The 16,782-nt window shown below is 52.4% G+C and overlaps 6 protein-coding genes across 6 annotated transcripts; 4 read left to right on the top strand and 2 right to left on the bottom strand.

The window, feature by feature from the left end:
* On the top strand, nt 1-1,196 carry CC1G_01553 (hypothetical protein; the record flags this gene model as incomplete). Its single annotated transcript, XM_001833824.1, has 3 exons — nt 1-157; nt 215-934; nt 994-1,196. The coding sequence occupies 3 exons, from the start codon at nt 1-3 to the stop codon at nt 1,194-1,196; spliced, it is 1,080 nt and encodes a 359-aa protein (XP_001833876.1).
* A 965-nt stretch (nt 1,197-2,161) lies between these two features.
* Nucleotides 2,162-4,715, top strand: CC1G_15249 (acyl-CoA oxidase; the record flags this gene model as incomplete). Its single annotated transcript, XM_002910295.1, has 8 exons — nt 2,162-2,264; nt 2,316-2,394; nt 2,452-2,606; nt 2,663-2,983; nt 3,032-3,231; nt 3,281-3,300; nt 3,353-3,545; nt 3,596-4,715. The coding sequence occupies 8 exons, from the start codon at nt 2,162-2,164 to the stop codon at nt 4,556-4,558; spliced, it is 2,034 nt and encodes a 677-aa protein (XP_002910341.1). The 3' UTR covers nt 4,559-4,715.
* Nucleotides 4,716-4,775: 60 nt separating this feature from the next.
* CC1G_15248 (other/FunK1 protein kinase) lies at nt 4,776-7,472 on the top strand (the record flags this gene model as incomplete). Its single annotated transcript, XM_002910294.1, has 7 exons — nt 4,776-4,971; nt 5,021-5,899; nt 5,951-6,170; nt 6,229-6,322; nt 6,377-7,099; nt 7,175-7,306; nt 7,371-7,472. The coding sequence occupies 7 exons, from the start codon at nt 4,776-4,778 to the stop codon at nt 7,470-7,472; spliced, it is 2,346 nt and encodes a 781-aa protein (XP_002910340.1).
* A 394-nt stretch (nt 7,473-7,866) lies between these two features.
* On the bottom strand, nt 7,867-9,790 carry CC1G_01551 (protein kinase subdomain-containing protein PKL/ccin9; the record flags this gene model as incomplete). The annotated part of the gene is made up of 4 exons (XM_001833822.2): nt 7,867-8,711; nt 8,770-8,963; nt 9,013-9,427; nt 9,484-9,790. The coding sequence occupies 4 exons, from the start codon at nt 9,788-9,790 to the stop codon at nt 7,867-7,869; spliced, it is 1,761 nt and encodes a 586-aa protein (XP_001833874.2).
* Nucleotides 9,791-9,967: 177 nt separating this feature from the next.
* Nucleotides 9,968-13,871, top strand: CC1G_01550 (hypothetical protein; the record flags this gene model as incomplete). Its single annotated transcript, XM_001833821.1, has 16 exons — nt 9,968-10,027; nt 10,081-10,274; nt 10,327-10,441; nt 10,489-10,661; nt 10,715-11,496; nt 11,554-11,575; nt 11,630-11,665; nt 11,717-11,801; nt 11,856-12,012; nt 12,065-12,291; nt 12,341-12,727; nt 12,777-13,067; nt 13,126-13,167; nt 13,225-13,353; nt 13,407-13,643; nt 13,701-13,871. 16 exons carry the CDS (start codon nt 9,968-9,970, stop codon nt 13,869-13,871), a joined length of 3,108 nt encoding a protein of 1,035 aa, XP_001833873.1.
* A 941-nt stretch (nt 13,872-14,812) lies between these two features.
* Nucleotides 14,813-16,171, bottom strand: CC1G_01549 (hypothetical protein; the record flags this gene model as incomplete). The annotated part of the gene is made up of 1 exon (XM_001833820.2): nt 14,813-16,171. The coding sequence occupies one exon, from the start codon at nt 16,169-16,171 to the stop codon at nt 14,813-14,815; it is 1,359 nt and encodes a 452-aa protein (XP_001833872.2).
* Between the last annotated feature and the right edge of the window lie 611 nt (nt 16,172-16,782).

Raw genomic sequence — 16,782 nt, 5'->3', positions numbered from 1 at the left:
ATGGCTGCCAGGCGGATTGACGACCGCGACCCATCTATAGCTTATTCGCAGCCCGCACAAGGTCATCACTGGACTGACCAGGGGTCTAGCACGTCCTATGGTGGCACCCTACGGTTGACGCGAACGCGAAATGCCAATGCGAGGGTTACCTTTGAGGGTACGATCTATCCGGCATGTGTACCTCGTTTCCACCCCTCACACTACGTCTTTCCAGGGACGTCCATTCAGGTATACGGTCTTATCTCCCCTTCTGGAACGGGAGAGGTTCCGATATCGAACTACGCCATCGACAATCTCCCCACTGTGATGTACACGGCAGCACCCAACTCGCAAACGCAGAGTCAAGTTTTATTCTTCGACTCTGGACCACTTTCTCCTGGTACCCACACCCTCATCGTCTCCAACCAACGAGAAGGAGCATTTTTCTGGCTGGACTCTTTCGTTATCACGCCGAACCCCGCACCGCCGCCAGCATCGCCACCCCAGGCAGATCCTCCTGTCACTCAGCCAGCACCAAGCCCGCAAGAAGGTATTCGACCTGATCCCAGCCCATTACCAGGATCCGACAGGCCTCCGCCAGTTGGGAGTAGTAACCCGGACCCGGCTCCGTCTCCGAGTCCTCGCAGCGGCCAAGCATCTGAGTTGCCATCCCAAATCTCGCATGCGCACAACCCAGAAACCACGTATGATGCCAGCGTCACGAGAATCCTGGTCAAATCCCGAGAGCCAACTCCGTCTGGTAGCATCGAAGACAGTTCCCAAGGAGAGGTTGTGGGTGCTTCGTCCAAAGGGACACCGGTCGGCCCGATTGTGGGAGGTGTTTTGGGAGCATTGGTTCTCCTTCTCCTGACCGGTTTTGCGATTCTCTTTTTGAAAAGAAGGCATAGGAAGAAAGCAGCGTCTGAATCTCAGTATCTGGGCCAGCAGCCGTCATGTAAGCCGCACGTTCATTGGGGGGGAGTTTTTGAGTGCTGATGTGCTAATGGAGAATAGGGTATTCAGGTAGCCCGGTGACTGGCTCTCATGCCGCGCCATACACATCACCGACAAACAGCACCAGTGTGTCTGGCCACGCCCATAACCGCTCTCTCGACGCCAATTCCGGGAATGCGAATAGCTATGCCAGCCAGCAGCAATATTACGCCGCCCCACCCGTGGGCAATAGCTACACTCACACTCCAGGCTGGAGAAATTAGGGTGGGGACTTCATATCACCCCGGGGAGCGAGTCGATTACGCTTTCTATTGTTCAACTCAAGCGAGTACCCACTCGAGACCACTGTTTTCAATCACTGACAGTACCAACTTCACAATCTTCTCGTTCTGTTTTCTCTTTTTTCGGGTTTTATGTATGTAACGGATTACTACTTATTGGTGGTTTCATTCCGTACAACCGAATCAGCCAGTCCGTAGCTCACGGGTGACGCACCGCCGGTTTTTTTTTTTGTATGTTCCTCGTCGAAAGCTTTCATTGCACATTTCACTCGTTTAACGCCTATACGGAGGATCCCAACAGCCGACGAATAAAAGCGAGATTTCAACATCTATTGACGTCTGGTTTCACGATAGCACAGAGTATCTTTCAAGTTATCTGGAACCAAGGATGCGGGTCTTCAGCAGACCGCCTTTCTCAGCCCTATCTTCCTCCACGACATCGAAGAGGAATGTTGCAAAGGATGAGAATGGGCGATTTTGATCCCTGCATCAACTCACAAGGTGTGGGAACCCTTGTATTACACCACGGGAGTACGGAGCTTTCATTTCAACATTGCGCCAAGCTCTGACCCAGAGCGCAACGACTAAAACCACCACCTCGCTACTGTCCAGCTCATTTAAGCGCTCATACTATGTGACACGTGATGAGCCTGAGTTTGAAAGAGTCGGACTTGGCGTTCGAACCCGGCTTCAGGTTCAGCCTGCCTCGTCTTTCTTCTCTTCATCGTTCACGATGTTGGCGAAGACTTTTGCCTTAACTAAGGTCTGTTCAGGTGACACAAGCGCCAGAACGATAGGGGCTACACGGCGGCCGTCATGACCGTCATGCGATCTGGTCTTGCCACGGCTTTCCGTGCAACCGGGACCGGTTGTGGTATTTCAGCCGAATGCGGGGTATCTGCAGGACCACCACGACGGCGACGACGACGATAGTTAAAGAAGACCTCATGGCGAAGCCCTACGACGTCAATGAACAGACTGGGAAGGATATGACTGCAGCCAGGGCTGCAACGACGATAGCGGTGGAAGAAGTGAGAAATTACCTGTACAGTGAGTTTACCCCGCGTTCCTCGCTCGATATGGCACTGACGATGAGCACAGACGGCGCCGAAGAGTTTCAGACTCGGCACAACATCGTTGAAGTCCTCCAGAATGATCCAGTCTTCGACAAAAGTCAGAGGTAGATGGCTCTATATGACTCCCAAGTCAACTCGAGGGATATAACCGTGGTTTCCAGAGACTTTATGTCAAGAACAGAGCGCTATACACGAGGGATGGCCTTGACGAATCGTATCTACGAACTCCAGGAGAAGCTGGGCTGGAACCAGCAGCAGACCAGCACAGCAACTGCCATTCTCGACGAGCAACTCCCTATCGCTTTACACAATATTGGTGCGTATTCAGACGTTCTGATTGACAAGGGGCCGCGTCTGACCTCCCCGTTCTAGCTTTCCAACCAGTGTTCAACCTTCAGGGCTCGCCAGAACTCGTGAAGAAGTACGGTCGCCTGATCGCAACTCGTGGTATCTTTGGGTGTTACCTACAGACTGAACTTGGCCATGGAACCAACGTGTCGCGTCTCGAGACCACTGCAACGTACATCCCCGAAACGAGAGAGTTCGAGATCAACTCACCGACGGTTACGAGCAGCAAGTGGTGGATTGGAGCTTTGGGCAAGACGGCCACCCATGGCGTCGTGCAAGCCAAGCTCATCATCGAGGGCAAGGATTACGGACCGCATTTATTCTTCGTCCAATTGAGGAGCATGGGTGTGTTTCCTTCGTTTCTGTCGCGAGCGGGTTGCTGATTAGTTGTAGAGGACCATAAACCCCTTCCTGGTATCATCATTGGCGATATTGGTCCCAAGTCTGGTGGGGGATTTGCACCGACAGACAACGGCTTTGCCAGATTTGACCATGTTCGGATTCCGAAGGAGCATATGCTCTCCAAGTTTGCCCAAGTGACCGATGACGGCAAGTACATTCAACCTCCTCATGCAAAGCTGAGCTACGGTGGGGTATGTGAATCGCTTTCTACCATCTGTTTTCGCTAACCGTATCGTGCAGATGTTGTACATTCGTGCAAAGTAGGCTGGCTCCATGTGGCTGGTAGTTTAACATCAACTGATCGTATTCTAGCATGGTCACCGGTGGTGGTTGGCTCATGGCCAAGGCTGCGACTGTGGCCATTCGCTACGGCACCGTTCGGCGTCAGGGTGCGGTGGGCCCTGACGGTCTCGAACAAGCAGTCATCTCGTACCCTTCGACCTACTACCGCCTCCTTCCCATACTCTCCCATGCTTATGTCTTCATTCAACTCGGGAAGCAATTGGTATGGTCCCATTCATCTAGTCGCGACATTGGCTGACATTGTGTGTCTAGACTAAAGCCTTCGACACGATGGCCGGCCGTCTCGCCAAAGGAGACACCTCCCTCCTTGCCGAAATGCACGCCACGACGAGCGGTCTCAAGGTCCTTGTCTCCTCCACGGGTGTTCAAGACATCGAGGTTGCACGTCGATCCATGGGCGGGCATGGGTACAGCGCATTTTCAGGCCTGGGCAGAATCTACAACGACTATCTTCCTAGCGTGACTTACGAAGGCGACAACTTTGCGCTTGACCAGCAAGTCGTTCGTGCGGCGCTCAAGTCGCTCAAGGGCCTCTCATCTTCAACCAACCTCTCGCCTTCGTCATACTACCTCCGCCTCCTCATCCCACCCGTCTCGGTCCCGAACTTCAAGCTTACCCCGGATCAATGGCTCGATCCCGCCAATCCTGTCCTACTCCTCGAATGGCGGGCGGCACTCGTCGTTCAGGAAATGGCGCGCAACCTCAAGGAACCCGATGCCAGTGTGAACCAGCGCGTGTCGAAAGCAGTCACAGAGGCGTTCGTCGCTCGGCAAGTGGGAGACATGATCAATGAGGCTCAGACCAAGCTGGGTAACAAGCGGCAGAAGGAGGCGCTGGTCTTGGGCCAGGTGTTCCTGCTTTACCTGCTCACAACTCTCGAAGCGGGTATCACCGACGTGCTTTCCTTTGGCCTTCTCTCTTCCACTACTGGGTCGGACGCGACGCGTTCGCTCCGCCTCGCGATCCAGCGTGTCTGCCAGGCCCTCCTGCCTGAAGCGATCGGTCTCACGGACGCGTTTGGATTCACGGACTGGGAACTGGACAGTGCGCTTGGGGTGTACGATGGCAAGGTTTATGAGGCGCTTTGGAAGAGGGCACAACAGGAACCGCTGAACCAGATGGAGGTCCCTGAGGCATATGAGAAGAGCATCAAGCCGATTCTGCAGAGGGGTCAGAGGCAGGCTGGTGTGAAGGTTGACAGGGCCAAGTTGTAGTTCATTGGGCCTCGATGGGTGTATGTATGTATATCTGTATGTATGTAGTATTTATCTGTACTGATATATCATCCTCGCTGGCATTATCCACCATTTTCGCCAGGCGGACGATGAGGGTGGCGATGCCCGGCCATCAGACGGCAGATGCGCGCGTCGGAATTGAAAGTTCAAAGTTGTGTCTTGACCACCACGTCGGTGCGGTGTCGCAGTCGGATACATGGAGCATGGTCGCTATCCGACGTTTGTCCTGGATGGGCCTGACGATTTTCTCTTGGAGGAGTTGCTGAAGCACTTGACGCTCGAGAGCGACGACCATTCTCTGAGCCTAGCGGGATCACCAGAGTTCGAGACACGAGACGACTTTTTGGCTGACGTGAATGCTACGTGCCAGCTAATCCGGCAGAGGAATTCCCGTGCGTACTCTACGATTCTCGAGGAATTCCACTCAACTCCTAAATCCAGATTTCCACGAATTGTTGGTCTTCAGAGATACCTCGAATCATGTCCAGGCCGGGAATGTATCCGATACCGGTACCAAAGCCAGACCTAGCTTTGTGGCAGGTCTTGAAGGACATTGGTACGGCAGCGGTGACACGGACGGAAAGGAACATTCGAAATCCCGAATTCCATGGCCCGCAATGAGGCTTGCCGGGGAGATCACTTCGAAGGGTAAAAACGAGGAGGACCAGAGACAGGATGCTCGCACATACCTTGACCTCCTGCTTGATGCACGACCCGATTTCAAGGCCGCCTTCGGCCTGTTGGTGGGCGAGAAACATCTGCAGCTGTTGGTTGGACAAACAGGTTCAAGGATCTACGAATTCTCGTTTGCTTGGGGCACCCAGACGCTGAAGCGGGCGATGCTTGCGATGGTGTACCGACTCTATGACCCTGGGCAGTGGGCGCATCCCGACATCGAAATGGTCTATCAGCCAGCTTCGGGTGACAGCATACCGACGTGTGTCTACAACCTCACTTTTCAGCCAACGGATTCCGAACCACAGGTGGTGTGTCGCGACTTCATCTGTCGATATGGCGCCAACTCCTTCGGTACTCGGACGCACGTGTTTCATGGTGGCCCCGATCCTCCCGTTGTCGACGGTCACAGACTCAGAGTGGTCAAGATACAACTCTGCCATAAATCTCGTTTCGACGAAATCGAGGTGCTCAGACATGTCAAAGGAGTCCCGGGGGTGGTCGATATGCTCCGGTCTCGAGCCCTGACACATCTGTTTGGAGGTAGAGAAGAAGTATGGATCGGGATGGGTCAGGAGGGCGCGCCGTTTATGTCGATTGAGACCCCTCGGGAGATGCTCATGGTGGCCTACGACGCGCTGGAAAGTGAGTATTTACCTGTCACAGACTACCCCAGATGCTGACTGGCTACGCGAGTCACCCGAATTCTGAATGCCGAGCGCCGCGTTCTCCATCGCGACATTAGCACGGGGAACGTCATGTACCTTCGGCGACCAAGGGTTGCAGAGCGGCGGACACAACGAGACGAAACCCCAGATGAACGGCAGGCTGGAGAGGGCGGGGAAAAGGATGAGACCGGAGAGCAGAACAAGAACAAGCACCGTTACTGCTTCGTAAGACGTCTGCTTGGCAAGAGGTCCGTGCAGTTTGTCAGGCCTTTTCCCTGTCCTGACGATGCTGACCCTACATTTCAGCGACGACCCCAAGGAAACATCGACACTGCTAATCGATTTCAATCACAGTGAAGTCTTGAGCTTACCTCGTAAGCCTGTTCGAGGAGAACGAACGGTGGGTTATATGGTTCTGTCGAGTTGTAGCGGCCGTTAATCGTTGCTCTTGCAGGGAACTCCTGGGTTCATGGCCAGGGCTGTCCACCGAGGAGAGCCACTCCATCTTGATCCCCGCTTTACTTTTGAATTTATAGCCATCCCAAATCCCCCAGAGACATACAAGAACCTGTTTCCAGGACGCCTCGCCCGGTTCAGCCTTTGTGACACGGACGAGTCCTTCGAGGCAGACGAAAAGGGAAACCCCCCGCACGACGTCGCCCCCTGGAGACACCAGCTATATCATGACGCTGAATCAATCTTTTGGCTTGTCCACTACTGGGCGCTGATGGCTATGCCGTCGACCAATGCCTATCCAAAACGCTCAATGAGGGATGAAGATATATGCATCCCCAACGACGTCTGGACGGGGCTGCTTACGGCTCGGAAAAGGCTCCCTGATGACCGATCTGTGTTCCACCCGAGCTATCGTGATCTATTCCCTCTTCTCAAAGATATGTACTCTTACATGAAGTTCGACCCACACTGGCTGCCGCAAAGCTCTCCGAGAGCACAGCCCGACTACATCCACGAATGTTTCCAGCGCATCATCCTTAACTTCCTCCAAAACAACTGGGACCAACCGTTCATGAGCCTGAAGAAATCCGTCAACCCTCGGAGCGTCTATAATACGTCTTTGATTCCATCCCGTTCCTCTAGGCCGTTGTCGTCAGCCCCAACTCAACCTGGAACACCGCTAAAGAGGAGTTATGGATCGACATTTAGTGTTGACTCCGAAGTGCGTATCTGCTGCCCTCCGCCTGTGACGTTTTCAACGCACGCTGACATCTATCTCCTGCTCTCGTCGATGTAGCCCTCGGAACCGAAGCGTGCGCGTGTAGAGTCGGTATCGTCTGATGCGGCTGAGCTATTGGAGTCGCCGAGGCTATCTCCTCGATCGCCAGTTATGGGGAGCCCTCGGTCGACGTTCACTATTGCGCCTGGGGTGTGTAACCTTGCCTTTTTGTCTCAATCACACTGATGTTCATTTCTTGGTCTTTTCGGCGTAGCCTTCTGAACCGTCTGGTGAAACCTTCACCGAGTCTACCCCGATCCGGCCAGACGTGCCCCTCCCTCAGGATAAAGGGGACGATCCCTTCGTTCAGACATGATTCCTTTTTTGCTATGCCACTCGTTGATTTGCTTTCCCCGCTTTGTATCGCTTTGCATCGCTTTCGCTAGCATCGTCGTCGTCGTCGTTCTTTCATCATGTATATGTAGACTCGGAGCCCTGACCTGGTACCAAATTTGTTGACACTCGTTCGTTTTCTCGTTCGTCGTAAGTGTTAGTGCATTCATAAATACTTGAACGCAACGTTTGTCCGTCGCGTACTATAGCCCCTTCTAAAACGATAGACCCACTTCGCCTCAAATTCAGCGTTTGATATTTATTTATCCTTGGAGGCACTGTTCATTGAACACTGGTCTTTTGACAAGGCGTGCAGGATCAGCCTCGTTTCGAACAAGCCACCTAGACCTTAGACCACCAGTCCGTTCATAAAAAGACTAAGTGTATGTAATCGGAGGAATGCACAAGGGAGTTAACTGCATTTTCTCCAGCTCCTTAAACGTCGCCTCCAAAACCCTCTCGTCGTCCTGCTTCCGGATCTTCCAATGAGTACAGTTCCTCCCATCAGCCAGCATTGGGTTCAACCGCGGAGTCGGATAAGAAACCTCGCCATCTTTCCCTCCCCAATCAAAGTCCACAACCCAGACCCGCTTCCGATCCTCACTCGCGAGGATGTTGCAATGTCGAAGGTCTCCATGCACCCAGCCTTCCTCATGGAACCCTCTCATCAATCGCTCAACCGTGGGCTTGAGCACACAGTCATCCTTTGTCTGAATGAAAGTCATCTTGGGATCGTACTCCATCGCAATGCCGTACCATCCACCAGGGAGTCGCTCGAAGCCGAGCAGTTTAGGTGCATGGCCCCTCTGAGAGCAGTACTCGTGAAGTTCGCGACAGTAGGTCTGAGAAAACTTGACGAGGACACGGGTCGAATTATCGCTAGCGAGCGCGATGTAGAGCAAACGATACTCCATTTGAGGTTGGCGATGGCCAGTGATTGTGAATTCAAAGTCGCCAGAGCCGTCGCGTTTGGCGAGCTTCAAGATGGCGGGAAAGAGGACAGAATCGGATGGGATGGGGTGGGTTTGTGGATTGCTGAGGTGATGCTGAAGATCTGCCGCAATGCGGTTTTGTAGTCGGAGGATGGCGTAGAACGCAGCGTATAGCATCTGTCGTTCTGCCCCGTCGCTGGCTCCTTGAAGGCAGGATAGCGCTGGAGTAAGGCTGATTTGCCGGTATTGACGACCGAGCAAGATGACCCCGTAGAATCGTATTTCGTGTCCTACACGAGTTTGATCAAATTCAACCAGACTAGAAGTAAGAATCCTGATACTACTTACCAACGATGGTGGTAACAATGCAAGGTGCTCTCCACCGTTGGGGGATAGCACCACAGGGTCCTCTCAAATTGGCATGAAGATGTGCTGTGTAGCCTACACCTTCAACACCAGGGTGGGACACGACGTGAACTACCTCGTTTTTGAACTGGACAACATGGTACGGGAAACCGTCGGGGGATGTGGCATGACCATCGCTACAGACGGTGCCAATGACTGCCGGGGTGAGACGAAATTGATCTCCACCATTTTCCATGGTCAGTATCTTGTTCAGTAGGGCAATTCCAGCATCCCGCCTGGAGGGCCTCGTCCTTGTGAAACTTTGACATCTCAAACGCCAATTCATCCACAGCATCGACGAGTTCCCTGACATTGGGAAAGTCAGGGACGGAGTTCACGAAGCACCTGGCCGAAATTCCGTTCATGAAGTCATCCTTGAAGTTGCCAAATCCGGGATATAGAAGTGGAAGAGGAGGGACTCCATAGTCGGCTTTCGGACGGTCATCCAGGAGTCGCTCGGTGGATCTACCTTGTAAAGATTCATATGCGGACTTGGTTGCGATTCGAGATGGGGATTCGGTCGCCACTTTGGTTCGTTTGAACGTATCAGTTTGAAAGGCAGGTTCGGGAGCAGATCGTTTGCGTCCAGCATGGGGAAGGACTGAAGACAATGTAAGCTGGATAACAATTTAACTAGAGTCGGGTTACACTCGTTACCTGCAATAACATGGAGGTGCTCCTCGGGTACGCTTTGAAAGAGTGCCGACATCTTCTTGACAGACGACCTTAGCTTTTCTTGCTCGACATTGAAAGATTTTAACTTGTCATCCAACTCATCGTCGATGGGTAGCGAAACTTTGAAAAGGTCGATTTCAGGTGCGTCGATATTCGCGAGACGGTGAGGCCACTTCTCCTTGACTCTTTCCTTGAGGTTGTAAACATTGTCGCTGGGAGCGACCTTGAGGATGAATATTCTGTCCGAGTCATCACCAGAAACAAGGCAGTTGAGAGCAATAGACGCCATGGTGGCCATTAGGCGCCAAGGTGGTTCCCCCTAACGGTTAGCCTTGTTTCATTCGATCTCCGCTTGAAGCGGAAGATCGGATAATGAATGGGCCACAGCAGCGCTTTCTTCCTACCGTCACGTTCGGTTCCGATCTGGTTCAAAGTTTCGTCTCGGATTCGCGTTTTCTCTGCCAGAATGGCAAATATCGACTTTCTGCCTTCTTTATCAGCACTTGACGTTGAGAGAGCTGCCCAAGTCAGTCCTTGACGCCGTCGTTCGCCAAACCTCTCATCGAGCTCGAAAAACAGTTGATTCAGCATGCACACGGCCCATCGACATCGACCACGTCGCCGGAGGACCTTAAAAGGCTGCAGCAGGAGCTGTTCGAAATGCAGAAACGACCTGAGGCTTGGGGACTGGTCATTCCGTTCCTCAATCACGATGACCAGAACGTTCAGTTCTTTGGGGCCCACACGGCGCAGGTGAAGATTGCTAGGGATTGGTGACTATCACTTTGCTTTGTGATGGTTTCTCATTCTGACTGTATTGATTAGGGATATGTTTCCCAATGAGCATGCGGAAGGACTGAAGGACCTTTTGGTCCAGCTCACAGCCCATTCGGCAGCTGCTGGAAGGCCTAATTTCATCCTCAGAAAGCTGTTTGTTGCGGTATGCTTCATTAATCGTCGAAATAAAGGCTCCTAACACGCGCTCAGGTCACATCTCTTGCTCTCAAACTTGCACCCGGGCATCCTTCGAGGTGGCCGTCATGGATTATTTCCTGTGTCAATCAATTCTCTGCTGTTGGTGTCGCCCCAGAGCGAATACACCAGTTCCTGACCATCGTCGCGGAAGAAGTGGGAGGTGCTGATCTCCTAGGACCTAGTAAGTAAGTCACATTTTGCAGATCATATTAACCGTATCCGCTAATTCATAGTTTAGGATGCAGATGCAGCAATCCCTCCTCGACGCGACGCCCATGGTCGTGCAAGCCATCACCGCGTCAATCAGCCAACCTAAAGGCGCGGTTCCGATCTCCCAGGTCCAATCATCACTCCAGACCCTTCAAGCGTGGATGACCATCTTCCCGGCCAATGATTTGGTTCCTTTCATCCCGATCTTGATCTCCCTCCTCGATCCTTCGGAAGACAACGAGCAAGCATTTTGCGTCGCTTCAGAGACGTTACAAGAGGTTCTTTCGAAATCACCATTGTCGGAAGGCGCGGGGAGTAAAGCTCTGACGGAACCTTTGCTACTCTGGATGGATTCGGTTGGAAGTTCGGTGGTGAAGACGATGATCGACAAAGGCGAGGTGGATGAATTCGCGCACTCTGTGTGTAAACTCTTGGTTGCACTTGGGGATCACTCCGCGCCTTACATCGCCGCCAACATTGCCTCCCCCGCTCCTGTCACCCCAGATCGGTCGCGAGCTCAGCTCGTGCAGACTTTCCTACGACTGATGCTTGCCTACACAGGACTACCAGGGTACTACGGGGTGGACGAAGAGGAGAGCGAGCTCACTCTTGGGTTTTGGTATCTCTTCCAGGAAGCCTTATGGTCCACGGACTATTATTTCGAGGAAAACGGGGATGATGACAGCATTCAACCGCCCTCGAGGAAGGATCCCGTACAAGTCGAGATGGCGAACGCGGTGTATAGCGAGTTGGTTCAGGTGTTGAGGCGCAAAGCCGCGTTCCCTACGCCACCCAGCGGATGGTCTAAAGGTATGCAGTTATGTCAATTTCCATGTCACCGGATTTGTTCTGATTTGGCTCGCATAGATCAACTGGAGAAATTCAATGTGTATGCCCTTGGTGGTTCCCGGTTGGTTTCTGTGTACTGACATCGACGTGACAGTTACCGTCGTGATATCGGCGATACATTAATCAATGCGTGAGTAATGAGCAGCCACCCTCTGCTACAATTCTAACATCGAAAACACAGGTATTATGTCCTAAAAGACAACATGCTTAGTTATTACATCGACGACATGGTCCAGCGAATGGCTGTCGAATCACCAAACTGGCAGGTACGTCAGCTCAACCAACGCAGCCTCTGGGTCTGAACTGACAACATGGAACAGGATATTGAATCTAATCTCCACTGTATCATGTCTGTCCAAGAAGCAGTGGACCTCGACAATGCTCCCCAACTCGCCCGGTTGTTCAGTTCTGACGTTCTGGGACGACTTCCCACCACCGGCCACAATCGACTGCGCAGGACAACGCTCAGCCTCATCGGTTCGCCCTTCAGCCTTCAGCCCGCTGTCTTTGTCTCTCACCTTTCGCGCAGGCTCGTACTCAACATGGTTCCCAAGTTACATGAAGAGCACCTCTATCCCCGTCGATTCCAATCTCCTCATGAACGTGCTCAACTATGTCGTCACCGCACTGTCCGACCAAGCCCTCTGTCTGCAGGCGGCGACTGCGTTCAGAAACATTTGCGACGCGAACAGGAAGGCTCTTGCACCACACATCTCTGCCTTTGGTCAGCTGCATGACAACCTCGACAACATCCCTGTGGGTATTGGTACTGCTCACTCGTGAATGCGAGCTGACATTCTCACAGGACTCGGAGCGAAGCAAGGTGTTGCAGTCGATCGCGAGCGTCATCCAAGCTCTTCCTCCTGCCGAGATGATTCCTCCTGTCGAGGTCATCGTGAGCCCTATCGTGCAGAAGCTCGTCGCAGCAATCCAAAACTCTGCAACCCTCCCAGAGGAAGCACGATCCGTGGTCATTCTCCAACTTGAGATTCTTTCCGGCGTCGCCAAGGGTCTCACACGCGCGAACGAAGGCCTCTACTCGGAAGACGAGGACGATCCCGCTATCAAGGCTGAGCTGGACAAGATCAAAGCCGCAAGGGAGGATCCCAGGATGCACAAGCTGCGGGAAGACATTTTCTTGAGTATTGGGAAGATCGTTGAAATTTGGTCTACGGACGCCGAAATCAGCCATGTTCGTCCTTCATCACATTTGTTTGATGGGTTTATTAACCATTCGATAGGCTCTGAGCGACCTCTTCAAATCGATAACGAGTCTTCCAAGTGATATGACACTTCTGTCGCTCACCGCCGGTCCACTGCTTCAGTTGATCTCTGTAGCAGCGCAGAGACAACTGACTGCCACGTGGCTGTCACTTTCGACCATCCTCATCGCCCAGCTCAACCCACCGTCTTACTCGCTGTTGACAAAGGCCGTGCCAGGCAAAGATGCAGAAACGACTGTGGCCAACGTGCTGCCGATCTTGTTGCAGTGTGGGCTGACGATGCTTGGTGGTCCTGGGGCGATGGAGAGTGTACGTCCTTTTTTATTTTTCCTTTTCGCGTGGGATGGTGAAACTGATTGCAGTTTAGAACCCTGATATCGTGCAAGAGTTTTTCTCGTGCATGGATAGAGTACGCTTTTCTCCCCTCCTCCTTGAAGGTTTCGGCCGGCTTACCAGTTTTGTCCAGGTCGCGCAAGATTTCACGAAATCGTTCTACGCTCTTCCTCCGGGAATGCTGGATCTCCTGATGCAGTGCGCGATCTCGGCTCTAGCGTTGCAAGAACGATACTCTCTTGTTTCCGCATGCAACTTTATGGTGCGTTGACCGCTATGCCTGTAGTTTCTCCACTGACGCTCTCTTCTTCTTAGTCCAACCTCATCCACCGGAGTTCGTTAACATCAGAGCTCAGCACGCACAAGAACAACCTCCTGATGGCGCACGGGCGTGCCATTACCAGTGCTGTCCTGCATGGCATTGCGGGTGTCGCGCCGAGAAGTGTCGTCCCCAACCTCATCGAGATGTTGGGTACCCTGATGAACCGCTCGAGTGGCCTGGAAGGCGGCCCTGCCATTGTTGGTCGGTGGATGCAAGAGATCCTGTTCTCGGTACGTGGCGCCTCCCATGCATGTATCGGGGTAGCAATGACTGACGCCGCTCGACAGGGTGACTTTGTCCAGACAAAGGCAGGTGCTGAGACGAAGGACAAGTTTATCAAGGCGGTCATTGCGTCGCGGTCGTTGAAGAAGACGAGGGATGCGGCGCAGCAGTTCGCCCTTGTCGCCCGTGGGTTGGAAGGCTCATCGTTTGGCTATGCATCCGTCGTTGCTATGTAAAGATATAGATAGAGCTAGGTACCTACTACCAGAGACCGAAGACAATCACTGAGCCTCAGGCTCACGAGGGGGCGACTTGGGGACACTGAACAGGTCAATGCTATGCAGTGCAAATGAAACTGGCATTGGATCTGAAATATACATCAAGTGACAGCGATAGCGGTAATGGAAAAGCGAAAGCGATACCGTGACAAAGCGATACAAAAAGGGGATCACATATCTTGAACAGGGCCACCTCGGTCTCTCGGGAGGGGTATATCATGTTGCACCGGGGTGGACTCGACCAATGGTTCGGAGTCTTCATTAGACAATCTAGACTCTACACGGGCGCGTTTCGGACTGTGGTGAGCGATAGTAAATCTGTGCACTCCGAATCTCAGTGAAATTGACAATGCTCCTTGGGGTGTCGTTTACTTGAATGGAACTGACTCATAATCTTCGGAAAGGGTATGATTAGGCGCTGCTTAGGTACCGGTTACCTTTAATTAAGCGCCCGTCACTTGCCCTGCGCGCTGATTAGCAAAGGCCCTGCTTACTACATTGCCAAGGGGTACAAACGGTAGAGGAACACTTGACAGCATATTAGTATAGAATTCTCAACTTGTATTAGAACTGTAGATCAGTTTCGATGCCACAATAACTGCGCATCGTGCATTGTATCCTCCACCCCATAAAAGAATTTTCTCAATGGGTCCCCCTGCGCCCTCCAGTCTGATGGTCGGTCAGCACACTGGAAAATAATAGTTAACGAACCGCTGTGATTGGGAATGTACACCAAAGAATTCTGTCCGAATTCTGCCCAGTGTATCCTGTCGATCGCGTTGGAGAACAGGTGTTCCCATCTGTCCAAGATTTTCCTAGCTTGCGCCGCAGCATTGGAGTAAGCGTTATGAGAGGAGTTATCGCCAAGTTTGATGACCTTCTCAACTGTATTATAGAACCTAGAGCTCTTCTTGCGAAATCAAACGATTAAAATGGTCAAATGGGTAGAATAGACTAACCTGAACGGCTGTGAGCTCCTGCTCTGTCACTTCCCGAGATGTAAAATGTTCAATCTCGTCCAAGACAGAGCAAAGTTGTGAGGAGATTTTTTTGAAAGTTGACAAATGTTTCTTGGTCGGTGCTTTGGCTACGGATGGCTTGATCCTCTCGGCGTTGCGAATGTTTCGGAGTATGACTTCCGTCCATCCGGAAATCAATCCCTGGGCCCTCAGGATTCTCGATCCTTCAAGGAGTTCAGGCTCGCTCACCAGCTCCGATAGTCCAAGACCCTGGGATATAGCCAACGAGCGAAGACCCTTGGTTTCGAAGACCAACCGGAACTCCTTGAGTTGACGAATCAAAGAGGAGTCCAGGTCAATGTCGCATCGCGTCCGGCCAATCTCGCAATAAATGCGATGGGTGTTCCTGCTTCCTGTGCTCGTGCAGTGTATGTGAAGCCGTTCCAGATGAGGGAGGAATGTGGGAGCGCCAGGAGACGAGTTTTGAGGGACGTATACCAGCATTTTTGCATCTTGGTCAGGCGGTTGAGAGATATCGAGCTCGGCCAGGTACGGTGTAGCTTCCAATAGACCGGTGAGTTCGCCAGGTATGAGGGACTGTTGGGTCCGGAATGCAATTCTACGCAAATGATGTCCGCATTTCGAAGCAGTTATAAGGAGTGAGAGGTCGCTGATCTTGCAATTCTTCATCTGAACGTCCTCCAGTGTCGGAAGGCGGAGGCGACTGATAGACCTGCTCGAAGTGTCTCCTCGACCTCCCACAGTGTTGTAGCTGTAGCGGAGGACTTTCAGACCCGGTATAACCTTCTTTGGCCTCCCGAACGAATCATCGTCCCCGCCTTGTACAATTTCGAGTTCTTCCAGGCTGCTCAACTCCTCGACTGGGATCGCCAAACCCCGCCTATCCACCACGCATGCGAACGACTTGAGATTGTCCCAAGGGATTAAGATACCCCCACCAGGGATTACAGCGCTAATTTTGACGACCTCCAATCTTCCTGCATCTTCAAAAGCATCGAGTTGGTCGGCGAAAGGGATGTGGCTGTAATCAGAGGCTAGAGCCGAAAAGTTCAAGGATCGGAGCTCTCCAAATTGGCCTTTGACTGCACGAAGAGAATTGATCGTTTGGAAAGGCACATCTCGGAACTTCACGACCGACCAGCGTGAAGCATGTTCCATCAACAGCGCTAGAGCAGGGTGCATTCCGTTCTGGGTGATTCTATCGTGGTAGATGCCGAGGCCGTCCAACTGGATCTTGAGGGGCGCGTTTGCGGACCAGCCGAGGTAGCGCTTCAACATATCGATATATTCCTCCGTGGCACATCCGCCGTGAAGACCTATCTTCGGTAAGTAACTGAATATTTGCGGGATGCTGTGAAGCACGTCATGCCACTGGCGGCACACGAGCCGTATAGGCTTCCATTCGGTCGTGTAGATGTAGGGAACTGACGAGTAGAGTTGGAGAGTAGGGCTGAACCAGGAGAAGATGTGACAGAGAACTTCTGGTCCAATTCTCATCCACAACTACATATCCCCTATCGGTGTAAATCAGCTCTGGTTATGGGACTGTGGATGTAACCACCTCGCTATCCACCCCTTGTGGGGTTTCACGTATTTCATCCTTCGTGGAGGGGGGACAAACGTTCTGATCCATGACGAAAGGGGCAGAATTGGGTCAGTGGTTGGTGGGGGAGAAAGAGAAGGGCTGCGGGTTCAGATTCCCTTACTACAGGCCGCGACTGTGGGCGTTTACTTGGGTGGGCGAACATACATACCAAGCAGTGTAAGCACGCGGCCAGTGTCAGCGGCGATCCATCGGAAGGAACACTGTCCACAGTCCTGGGACACCATTATAGAAGAACTGTGAAATAGATAGCTGATTCATACACTAAACAGTCACGGTACCCTGC

The sequence above is a fragment of the Coprinopsis cinerea genome (assembly GCF_000182895.1).
Source record: "Coprinopsis cinerea okayama7#130 chromosome 10 map unlocalized cont3.10, whole genome shotgun sequence".
NCBI classification, from domain to species: Eukaryota; Fungi; Basidiomycota; class Agaricomycetes; order Agaricales; family Psathyrellaceae; genus Coprinopsis; species Coprinopsis cinerea.
The sequence above is the reverse complement of the archived record's forward strand: the minus strand, read 5'-3'. Positions and strand labels throughout refer to the sequence as shown.